An 11,985-nucleotide genomic window follows, 5' to 3' on the forward strand; every position below is an offset into this window, starting at 1 on the left:
CTCTCTGATTCATGTGTGTATGAACAAACCTAAGAGATCTTGGCTTGGAAAGCTAAAACCAAAAGCAAGTGTGATCTCCTCCTTCACAAAGACTGCTTTACCCTGGGATCTATGTGAGGGCATTCAGCAGCCTTCTATCTCAGACTCTGCTTTGCTGCAATGAGATTAATAACTATATCTTTCCCTCTGTATGTATATATGGTGTGTGTGTGTGTGTGTGTGTGTGTGTGTGTGTGTGTGTATGAATATTAAAGCCAGTCATGGTGGCACATGCATATAATTCCAGTACTTGGGAGTCTGAGACAAGAGGATACAGGTTTGTGGCCAGCCTCAGCAATTTAGTGATTTCCTCAGCAATCTAGTGAGACCCTATTTAAAACAAAACAAAACAACAACAACAACAACAAAAAGCTGGTGTGGTGGCATAAGCTTGTAATCCCAGCATTTGGAAGGCTGAGACAGGGTGATACAGGTTCATGACCAGCCTCAGCTACTTAGTGAGGCCCTCTGCAACTCAGTGAGCCTCTGTTTCAAAATAAAGAATAAAGCCGGGCGTGGTGGGGCACGATTGTAATCCCCGCGCTTGGGAGGCTGAGACAGGAGGATCGCACGGGGTTCAAAGCCAGCTTCAGCTACTTAGTGAGGCTTTCAGCAATTTAGTGAGACCCTGTTTCCAAATAAAATATAAAAAAGGTCTGGGAGTATAGCCCAGAGGTAGCCTCTGGGTTCCACCCCCAGTACCACCAAAATAAATAAATAAATAAATAAATAACAAAGAATAAAGGCCGGGTGTGGTGGCAAATGCTTGTAATCCCAGTATTTGGGAGGCTGAAACAGAAGGATCTGCGTTCAAGGTCACCCTCAGCTACTTAGTGAGGCCTTCTGCAACTTAGTGAGAGCCTGTTTCAAAATAAAGAATTTTGAAAAGTAGGGCTGGGGTAGAATGCCCCTGCGTTCAACCCCCAGTACTGCAAAATAAATAAGGAATAAAAAATAGGGCTGGGGGTGTCGCTTGGAGGAAGAATGCCCCTGGCTTCCATCCCCAGCACCGCAAAACAAACAAACAAACAAACAAACATGAACTAGGGATGTGGCTCTAAGGTAGAATGCCTCTGGGTCCAATCCCTAATGCCACACATATACACAAAAGTATACATGTATACTGTAATCACAGTATACAGATGGCTGAAGAGAGAGGACCGCAGGTTACCCTAGTTGCAGAAATTTAGCTGAGACCCTCTTCCTTCCTTCCTTCCTTCCTTCCTTCTCCTTCTTCTTTGTGGTACTGGGGGTGGAACCCAGGGGCCTTCTATCTCTAGGCTATCCTGCCAGACCTATTTTAGATTTACTTGGAAACAGGGTCTCACTGAGTTGCTGAGAGCCTCGCTCAGTAGCTGAGGCTGGCTTCGAACCTGTGCGATCCTCCTGTCTCAGCCTCCCAAGCGCTGGGATTACAAGCGTGTGCCACCACGCCCGGGGACTCTTTTTCAAAATAAAAAAGGTAAAGGGGTGGGAGTGTAGCTCACAGGTAAAAATGTCCCTGTACCATCACCACTACAACAACAAAAAGGCATACAGTACGTGGCTTCTAGTATGTCCACAAAGTAGCAATCTTCATTCTGGTTAGGTTTTGTTGTGGTTCTTTTCATTAAAGCTCCTGCCAAGCATTTCTCGAACCCGTGGAATATACAGATCAACTTCTACCATGGCTTTCACACAGGGCAATCCCAAATACTTCCTTTATAATGTGTCATCCGACTTCCCTGGTGGGACGACTTAGGGCACCTTCGGGGAGACGTCGCAGGCCCTCGACGCGCCGCTCAGCTCCTCCGACCCCACTCCCCGGCTCCCTCGCTCACTCGCAGAGCCCGCCTCGCCAGGGCCTCGCCGATTGGCTGGTGCCGAGTGACGCCATCACGTCGCGACGCGGAGCGGCGGCCGCGCGGCTATGCGCCCGGGCGGCTGCAGGTGGCTAGCGGTTCTCGCGCGGCAGCGCGTCGACCTCCGGCCGCCCAGATTTGCCAGGACTGGGGGTAGCTGTAGGGGCCCCATGGCGGGAACACTGTCGACCCGAGCCGAAGTCGCAGGCGAACGGAGTCCTCCTGCTCAGCAAAATGGAGACGCTGGTAGCGACGTGCCAGCCGATCCGCCGCCAGGGCTCCCTGAGCTGGCGGGCCGGGGCGTGGGGCCGGCCCCTGGGAGCGGGGAGCAGGTCTCAGGAGGAAGGAAGCAGGCGTCAGCCCCAGCCCTGGACCCCGGCAAGCAGAAGAAGCGGCGGGGCGCCACCAGGGAGCGCGTCGTGCCGCCCCCGAAGAAGCGGCGGACTGGGGTCAGCTTCGGCGACGAGCACTTTGCAGAGACCAGCTACTACTTCGAGGGCGGCCTGCGCAAGGTGCGGCCTTATTACTTTGACTTCCAGACTTACTGCAAAGGCCGCTGGGTGGGCCGCAGCTTGCTGCACGTCTTCAGCACCGAGTTCCGAGCCCAGCCTCTCGCCTACTACGAAGCCGCAGCCCGGGCTGGCCGCCTGCGCCTCAACGAGGAGCCCGTACAAGACCTCAGCGTCGTTCTCAAGGTGGAGTCCTAATGGGGCTGGCCACAAGCGGGCAAGGAAAGGATGCAGGGTTTTATTTTTTTGTCTTGTTTTCAGACTTAGTAGTGCATAGATGCTGGAGTACAATTATGGTAATTCGGAAGCGTTCTTGTTTTTGCTTGGACATCTAGCCAGAAGTGGACAGGCTCTCAGTGCTTCATATGTCAGCCTGTCCTCATCAGAGGGGCTTCCCGGTTTCCAAGGGGCATAAGTTGAAATTATCATAGTTCCTTTTATATATGGCACTGCCTACCTATCCTGCATTGTAGAGCTTGTAATAATAGAAGCTATTGCTTATATCTCCTTACTGCGTGTTGTACACAAAGTAATTTTTTTTCGATATTGGTGATGGAACCCAGGAGCATTCTATCTCTGAGCTACACCCGCAGCCCTATTTTTTTTTCTTTTTTTTTGAAATAGGGTCTCACTGAATTGCAGAGGGCCTAAGTAGCTGAGGCTGGCCCTGAACCGCCATCCTCCTATCTCTGCCTCCCAAATGCTGGGATTACACGCGTGTGCCAGCATGCCAGGCGAAGTAAAATATTGTATGTACTTTAACGTTTAGTTCTAGTGATAACCTTAAGGAGTAGGTTGCCACTGCATTTTACTTGAGAAAACTGGTGGAACAGGTAATGCAATAGTGCCACTTCCAAAGCCACTTTGTTTATATACCTACTTCTTAAACTATTTAGCATATAGCCTGATAGAATTGTGAGATGTCAGCGACAGGAACTAGAATTGTCCAGCTAAGTGCTTTGACCCATTCTTTAATATTCTGTCACATCAGCCCGGTGTCATGGTGCACACTTGTAATCCCAGTATGTGGGAGGCTGAGATGGGATTGTAGTTGGAGGCCAGCCTCAGCAATTTAGGCCTTTCCCAATTTAGTGAGACCCTGTTTCAAAATAAAAGAATAGCCGGGTGTGGTGGCGCACGCTTGTAATCCCCGCGCTTGGGAGGCAGAGACAGGAGGATCGCGCTGGTTCGAAGCTAGCCGCGTGCGCTGGCTTAGGAGACCCTGTTTCCAAATAAAAATGTAAAAATAGGTCTGGGAGTGTAGCCCGGAGATAGAAGGGCTTCCAGGAACCCCAGTACCACAAAAAAAATAAATAAATAAATAAAATAAAATAAAATAGGGCTGGGGGTGTACCTAAGATGCCCTTGGGTTCCATCCCCAATACAAAAAATAAGTCATATCCAAGAGTAACACTAGTTTATCTTGGTTATGAGAAGAGACAAGACAGTTTCAAACTTCAGGAACTTCCTCTCATCCCAATTTTGAGAAACACAGTACTGATATAATCTCATATTTTACAGATAAGGTAACAGAGGCCCAGAGATAATGACTTCCCCAAGAACGTGCAGTGAGTCTGCGACAAATCCAGACATAGAGCCCAGATCTATGGACTTGATGTTCTTTGTTCAAGGTTATGAAAAGTGATGATTCATACAGGTTCTTCATTTAAAAATTTGAGCCACCATGGTGGCCTATGCCTGTAATCCCAGCACTTGAGAGGCTAAGACTGGATCACAGATTTGAGGCCAGTGGGTAGTAATTTAGTGAGACCCTGTTTCAAAATTAAAAAAAAGATTGGGGGTATAGTTCCAAGGTAGAATGTCTTTGGGTTCAATCCTCACTACCATTAAAAGAAAAAAATTTTTTTTCTTGGTGGTACTGGGGTTCCTGGAAACCCTTCTACCTCTGGGCTACACTCCCAGACCTATTTTATACTTTTATTTGGAAATAGGGTCTCCTAGCCAGAAAAGCTGGCTTCAAGTCTGTGCGATCCTCCCGTCTCCGCCTCCCAAGCGCAGGGATTACAAGCACGTGCCAACACACCTGGCAAAAAAAAAAAAAAAAAAAAAAATTAAAATTAACTTCATTGAGCCAGGCATGGTGACACACGTTTGTAATCCCAGTACTTGGGAGTCTGAGACAGAAGGTTCACACAGGTTCAAAGCCAGCCTCAGCTACTTAGTGAGGCTCTCAGCAACTTAGACCCTGTTTCCAAATAAAAATATAAGGTAGGTCTGAGAGTGTAGCCTGGAGGTAGAAGGCCCCTGGGTTCCATTCCCAGTAGCATACACATACAAAAATTATTGTAGCCATGAATGGTGGCACATGCCCGTAATCCCATTATTTGGGAGGCTGAGACAGGAGGATTGCAGGTTCTTAGCCAGCCTCAGATATTTAGTGAGGCGCTCTGCAACTTAGTGAGACCCTGTTTCAAAATAAAGAATAAAAAGTAGGTCTGAGGGTGTAGCCTGGAGGTAGAAGGCTCCTAGGTTCTATCTCTATCTCGCTGAGTTGCAAAGGGCCTCACTAAGTAGTAGCTGAGGCTGTCCTTGAACCACAGTCCTCCTGTCTCAGCCTCCCAAAGGCTGGGATTACAAGTGTGCATCACCGTGCTCGGCTCCAAGCTCGTATTTTTAATGAGATCACACTCTACACTGCTGTTTCTGCTTAAGGATTCATTGTGACCATTTCATAGCAATACGAGGGCAAGCCGAGTGAGTCTGACTCACCAGGCTGCTCGACCGGTTAACCTATGTTTTGACAGGACAATGATTTCTTGCGGAACACAGTGCACAGGCATGAGCCCCCAGTCACAGCAGAACCCGTTCGCTTGATAGCAGAGAATGAAGATGTGGTGGTTGTAGACAAGCCTTCCTCCATTCCTGTCCACCCCTGTGGCCGCTTCCGACACAACACGGTCATCTTCATCCTGGGCAAGGAGCACCAGCTGAAGGAGCTCCACCCACTGCATCGGCTGGACCGCCTTACCTCAGGAGTGCTCATGTTCGCCAAAACAGCGGCGGTCTCTGAGAGAATTCACGAGCAGGTTCGGGACCGGCAGGTGAGCCAGGCCTTTGTCTCCTGGAGGCCACTTCCTGGGCTCACGAATGATCTCTGTGTCAGAAAGGTGTCACAGAGTTCTCAATCTGAAATGGGACTTGATGCTTTTCTGGCCAAGCTTCCTGCTTGAAAATCAACAACCAAAGTACCAAATATCATATATGTTTCAAAAGATCTTTAGAAAGCTGGGCATGGCAGCCCACATTTGTAATCCCAGTACTTGGGAGGCTGAGACAGGAGGATTGCAGGTTCAAAGCCAGAACTGGAAAAGTTGGGCGTGGTGGCGCACGCTTGTAATCCTAGCATTTGGGAGGCTGAGACCAGAGGATTGCAGGTTAAAGATACCCTCAGCTACTTAGTGAGGCCGTTTGCAATTCAGTGAGTCCCAGTTTCAAAACAAAGAATTAAAAAAAATAGGCCAGGGGTGTAGTTCAGAGGTAGAATGCCCCTGGGTTCCATCCCCAGTACTGCACAAAGCCAGAACTAGAGCCGGTGGTGCACACTTGTAATCCAGCATTCGCTTGTAATCCCAGCATTCTGGAGGTGGAGGACAGAGGATCAGGATTTGCAGACAGCTTCAGTCACTTAGCAAGGCCCTTCAGCGTCAGTGAAACACTGTTTCAAAAAAAAAAAAGAAAAAAAAAGACTTAAAAACTAGGGCTGGGGCCCTTTGCAACTCAGTGAGACCCTGTTTCAAAATAAAGAATTAAAAAAAAAAAAATAGGGCAGGGGGTGTAGCTCAGAGGTCAAATGCCCCTGGGTTTAATCCCCAGACCTGCAAAAAAAAAAAAAAAAAAAAAAAAAAAAATAGGGCTGGGGGTGTAGCTCAGAAGTACAATGCCCCTGGGTTCCATCCCCAGTACTACCAAAAAGAAAAAGCCAATTTATTGAGGCTCTCAGCAACCTACTGAGACCTTGTTTCCAAGTAAGAAATAAAATCAGGCTGGGTTGTTTCTTGGAGATAGAAAGTCTCTTGAGTTCAAGCATCAATACCAAAATAAGTAAATAAAAGATTTTTATAAATGGCACACGCTAACCAAGTGCCGTGGTGCATGCTTGTAATCCCAGTACCTGGGAGGCTGAGACAAGAGTATTGCAGGTTCACGGACAGCCTTGGCTACTTAGCGAGGCCCTCTGCAACTTAGACCGTTTCAAAATAAAGAATGAAATATAGGGCTGGGAGTGTAGCCCAAAGAGAGGATGCCCCTGGGTTCAATCCCCAATACCACAAAAAAAAAAAAGGGAAAAGAAAAAAGAAATGGCACACTGCAGTGCCATTTTTTCTTTTTCTTTTTTTGAGGGGGAGGTATCTGAGATTGAACCCAGGGACATTCTACCTCAGAGTTACACTTACAGCCCTATTTTACTTTTTGTAACAGCATTTTTCTAGGGTGAGGAGAGTCTCACGCCTTGCTGAGACTGTCCTTGAAGCTGCAGTTCTCCCATCTCAGCCTCCCAAGTACTGGGGTTACCGGCATGCGCCACCTCACCTGCCTTGCTTTTTTTTTCTTTTTGCGATACTGTGGATGGAACCCAGGGGCATTCTACCTCTGAGCTCCACCCCGGGCCTATTTTTTTTAGTCTTCATATTTTTTTGAAACAGGGTCTCAATGAGTTGTAAAGGGTCTCAATAAGTAGCTGAGGCTGTCCGTGAATCACGCTTCTCCAGTCTCCACATCCCGAATGCTGGGATTTCAAGTGTGGGCCACCATGCCCGGCCTCCCTTGCTTTTCTGGATAGTTTGCTATTTTGAAGTTTTAAAGTACTGACAGACTAGGGAAGGTTTTAAATTTTAGGGGTAACTGGGCATGGTGGTACACACCTATAATCACAGTACTTGGGAGACTGAGACAGGATTGTAGGTTTGAAGCTAGCTAGCCTCAGCAACTTAGTGAAGCTTTCAGGAACTTAGTGAAATATTGTTTCAAAACAAAAAATAAAGCCAGGAGTGGTGGCACATGCCTGTAACCAGTACTTGGGAGGCTGAGACCTCCAGGCTATACTCCCAGACCTATTTCATATTTTATTTGGAAACAGGATCTCACTAAGTTCCTGAGAGCCTCACTAAAAGAAGCTGAGGCTGGCCCCAAACATGCAGTCTTAGCCTCCCAAGTACTAGGATTACAAGCATGTGCCTCCACATCAGGCTTTTTTTTTTTTTTTTTTTTCAATACTAGTGATGGAACCCAGGGGCAGTCTACCTCTGAGCTACACCTCCAGTCCTACTTTTTAATCTTTTTATTTTTTAAAACAGGGTCTCACTGAGTTGTGAAGGGCATTGCTAAGTAGCTGAGGCTGTCCACAAACTGCGATCCTCTGGTCTCCAAATGCTGGGATTACAAGCATACACCACTACGCCCTGCTAATCTCACATTATCTAGATGCATTAATGTGTTTTATTTATTGGTTCTGAGGATTGAACCCAGGGGCATTTTATCTCTGAGCTATACCCCCAGCCCTATTTTTTTTTTTTAATTCTTTTATTATAAGACAAGGTCTCACTGAGTTGCAGAGGGCCTCACTACGTAGCTGAGACAGTCCGAGAACCATGATCCTCCTGTCTCAGCCTCCAAAATGCTGCTATTAGCACTATGCCCAGCGCATTCTACTTCTGATCTGCACTCCCATCTCTATTTTATTTATTTATTGTATGTGTGTGTGGTACTGAGGATGAAACCTAGGGGCCTTCATCTCCGGGCTACACTCTGAGACCTATATTTTATTTGGAAACAGGGTCTCACTAAGTTGCTGAGAGGCTCACTAAGCAGCTGAGACTGGCTTCAAACCTATGATCCTCCTGTCTCAGCCTCCCAAGTGCTGGTAATACAAGCATGCACCACCACGTCCGGCTTTTTTATTTTTATTTTGAAACTGGGTCTTACTAGGTTGTTGAGAGTCTCACTACTTGCTGAGACTGCCCTCGAACCTGTGATCCTTATGTCTCAGCCTCCCAAGTACCGGGATTGCAAGCATGTGCCACCACACCTGTCTCATTACGGCATTTTTTTTTTTTTTTTTATGGTACTGGAGTTCCTGGAAACCCTTCTATTTCTGGGCTACACTCCCAGACCTATTTTATATATTTTTTAATTTGGAAACAGGGTCTCTTAAACCAGCGAGGCTGGCTTCGAACCTGCACGATCCTCCTGTCTCCGCCTCCCAAGTGCGGGGATTACAAGCGTGCGCCGACACACCCGGCCATTAATGCAATTTTAAAACGTGAAGCTCTTCTGTGATGCTGATGCATTCCTGTCACTGCACAGAGGGTTTGGAATTTGTGCTGACTTCTGCCTCTTCCCTCCTGTATAGCTGGAGAAGGAGTACGTGTGCCGAGTGGAAGGGGAGTTCCCGGCTGAGGAGGTGACCTGCAAGGAACCCATCTTAGTAGTGTCTTACAAGGTAGGGGTCTGCCGTGTAGATCCCCAGGGCAAGCCCTGTGAGACTGTGTTCCAGAGACTGAGCTACAATGGCCATTCCAGTGTGGTACAGTGCCGGCCACTCACAGGCCGTACACACCAGATCCGAGTCCACCTCCAGTTCCTGGGCCACCCCATTCTCAATGACCCCATCTATAATTCAGTGGCCTGGGGTCCTTCTCGAGGCCGAGGTGGCCATATTCCTAAGACAGATGAGGAACTGCTTCGGGACCTCGTGGCAGAGCACCAAGCCAAACAGAGCCTGGATATGCTGGACCTCTGTGAGGGCGACGTGTCCTCAGGACTCACAGGTTCTGCAGCCCCCGCCTCAGAGGTGGCCAAGGACAGCTTGGAAGAGTTGGCTACAGCTTCCCAGAAGGGGAGTGGAGTAGTTGAGGCAGCCCCTCTGCGTCTGGACGCAGTGGCCTTGGCATCAGGGAAGGCAGCTGAAACAGACACTAGGAGTCAAGAGACGGATCCACTCTGTGCAGAGTGCCGGCTGGTGCGCCAGGATCCCTTGCCCCAGGACCTTGTGATGTTCCTGCATGCCCTCCGTTATAAAGGGCCAGACTTTGAATATGTTTCACCCATGCCAGCCTGGGCACAGGATGACTGGCAAAAAGACTGAGGATCTGACCAGTGAAAGAATTGTTTCTTGAGTTGGGATGGGCAACCATGGGACAGGGGCAGAGCCCATGGGCTGTTACTCAGGGTTTCTACAAGAGTAAGATTGGGCTCCAAAGGGATCACACTTGATACCTCTTTGCTTTTCCCTCTGGCTACAGTCTGGGAAGTTTTTGGTTTGTAAATATATTTCTTTTCTAACACCTTTTATAAGGTTTCATTTCTTTTAATTATTTTCTTAAATCAAGATAAAATTTACAAAGCCGGGTGTGGTGGCGCACACTTGTAATCCCCCCGGCTTGGGAGGCGGAGACAGGAAGATCACGCAGGTTTCAAGCCAGCCGCGCTGGCTTAAGAGACCCTGTTTCCAAATAAAAAATATATAAATAGGTCTGGGAGTGTAGCCCGGAAGTAGAAGGGTTCTATCCCCAATACCACCAAAAAAATAAAAAAATAAAAATAAATAAAAATTCACAGTGTTGTACAACCATAAACATTTTTTTTCCAGAACTGGGGGTTAAACACAGGGGCATTCTACCTTTGAGGTACACCCTCAGCCCTGAAATTTTTATTCTTAATTTTGAAATAGGGTAGCCGGGCGTGGTGGCACATGCTTCTAATTCCAGAATTTAGGAGGCTGAGACAGGAAGACTGCAGTTCACAGACAGCCTCAGCTACTTAGTTGCACAGGGCCTCACTAAGTAGCTCAAACTGTCCTTGAAGTGTGATCACCCTGTCTCAGCCTTGCAAGTACTGGCATTACAAGCATGTGCCACCATGCCTTGCTCCCCAGCCCTATACATATATATATATATATATATATTTTTTTTTTTTTTTGAAACAAGGTCTGAGTTGCTGAGGGCTTCACTAAGTTGTGGAATCTGGCTTTGAACCTGTGTCCTCCTGTCTCAGCCTCCCAAATACTGGGATTATAGGCATGTGCCTATAAAAATAGACTAGCCAGGCGTGGTGGCGCATGCTTGTAATCCCAGCATTCAGGAGGTTGAGACTGGAGGATCGCAGTTTGTGGACAGCCTCAGCCACTTAGTGAGGCCCTCTGCAACTCAGTGAGACCTGGTTTCAAAATAAAGAATAAAAAATAGGACTTGCGGGTGCAGTTCGGAGGTTGAATGCCCCTGGGTTCCACCCCCATACCTGCAAAAATAAATAAATAAATAAAAAATAGGGCTGGTGACATAGCTCAGAGGTAAAATGTTCCTGGATTCAATCCCCATATAACACATGCACACACCCCAGATGAATATATACAATATAATTCCATTTATGTAAAATTTAAAAATTGACAATATGTTTTAGGGATACATGCATATTTGGTGAGAAAAGCAAAGGACTATTAAAGTAGTTGTGAAGCCAGGTATGGTGGTGCACACTAGTAATCCTAGTACTTGGGTGGCTGAGACAGGAGGACCTCAAGTTCAAGGCCAGCCAGTGACTAACCACTTACGTGTTTTTAGGCTCACACAGCACTCCTTCAGCATGGAATTAAAAGATCTAAAGCAGTCCATGGGGTTATTATTCTAGATCTGGGGTGCTCTCAAACACAAGATAGCCCATGAAAAAAAGAATAAAATAGGGCTGGAGGTGTAGCTCAGAGATATAATGCCCCTGGGTTCAATCCCTAGTCACACACACACACACACACACACACACACACACACACACACACACCCCAGAAATAAAAAGGGCTGAGATGTGGTTCAGAAATAGAATGTATCTGGGTTCAATCCCAGTACCACAAAATATCAATAAATAAAGAATAAAGAATAAATAAATAGAGCTGGGGTTGTAGCTTAGAGGTAGAATACTCCTGGGTTTAATTCTCAGTACCACAAAACCAAAAAATCTAGTGAGGTCTTCTTTCAAAATAAATAAAAGGGGCTAGGGGTGTATCTTAAAGATAGGATATCAGCCGGGCATGGTGGCACACACTTGTAATCCCAGCATTTGAGAGGCTGAGACAGGAGGATCTCAGTTTGTGGACAGTTAAGAATTAAAAAAGAAAAAGCAAGCCGGGTCTGTGGCCTGTAATCTCAGTACTTGGGAGGCTGAGACAGGAGGATTGCAGGTTCAGCAAGTAGTGAAATTCTCATCAACCTAGTGAAACCATTTCCAAAAAAGAAATAAAATCAGGCTGGAGGTCTAGCTCAAAGGTAGAATGCCTCTGAATTCAATCCCTAGTACCACAAAAGAAAGAAACAGTAAACAGAGCCAAGTGTGGTGGCATATCATACTACTTGGAAGGTTAAGATAGGATCACAGATTCAAGACTAGCCTCAGCAACTTAGTGAGACTTTGTTTCAAAATTTAAAAAATAAACAAAACAAAGGGCTAGGAGTGTAGTTCAGAGGTAGGACGTCCCTTGGTTCAGCAGGGTGTGGTGGCACAAGCCTTTAATCCTAGTACTGGAAGTCTGAGAGAGTAGGATCCCAGGTTTGAGAACAGCCTCAGCAAGTAGTGAAACCATCATCAACCTA

General features: G+C 47.0%; 1 protein-coding gene across 1 annotated transcript; it reads left to right on the plus strand.

Moving 5' to 3' along the window:
* Nucleotides 1-1,948: 1,948 nt before the first annotated feature.
* RPUSD2 (RNA pseudouridine synthase domain containing 2) lies at nt 1,949-9,494 on the plus strand (the record flags this gene model as incomplete). The annotated part of the gene is made up of 3 exons (XM_080707948.1): nt 1,949-2,575; nt 5,155-5,451; nt 8,760-9,494. The coding sequence occupies 3 exons, from the start codon at nt 1,949-1,951 to the stop codon at nt 9,492-9,494; spliced, it is 1,659 nt and encodes a 552-aa protein (XP_080564074.1).
* Nucleotides 9,495-11,985: the final 2,491 nt, after the last annotated feature.

Source organism: Muscardinus avellanarius, assembly GCF_963383645.1.
Source record: "Muscardinus avellanarius genome assembly, chromosome: 12".
Taxonomy (NCBI): Eukaryota; Metazoa; Chordata; class Mammalia; order Rodentia; family Gliridae; genus Muscardinus; species Muscardinus avellanarius.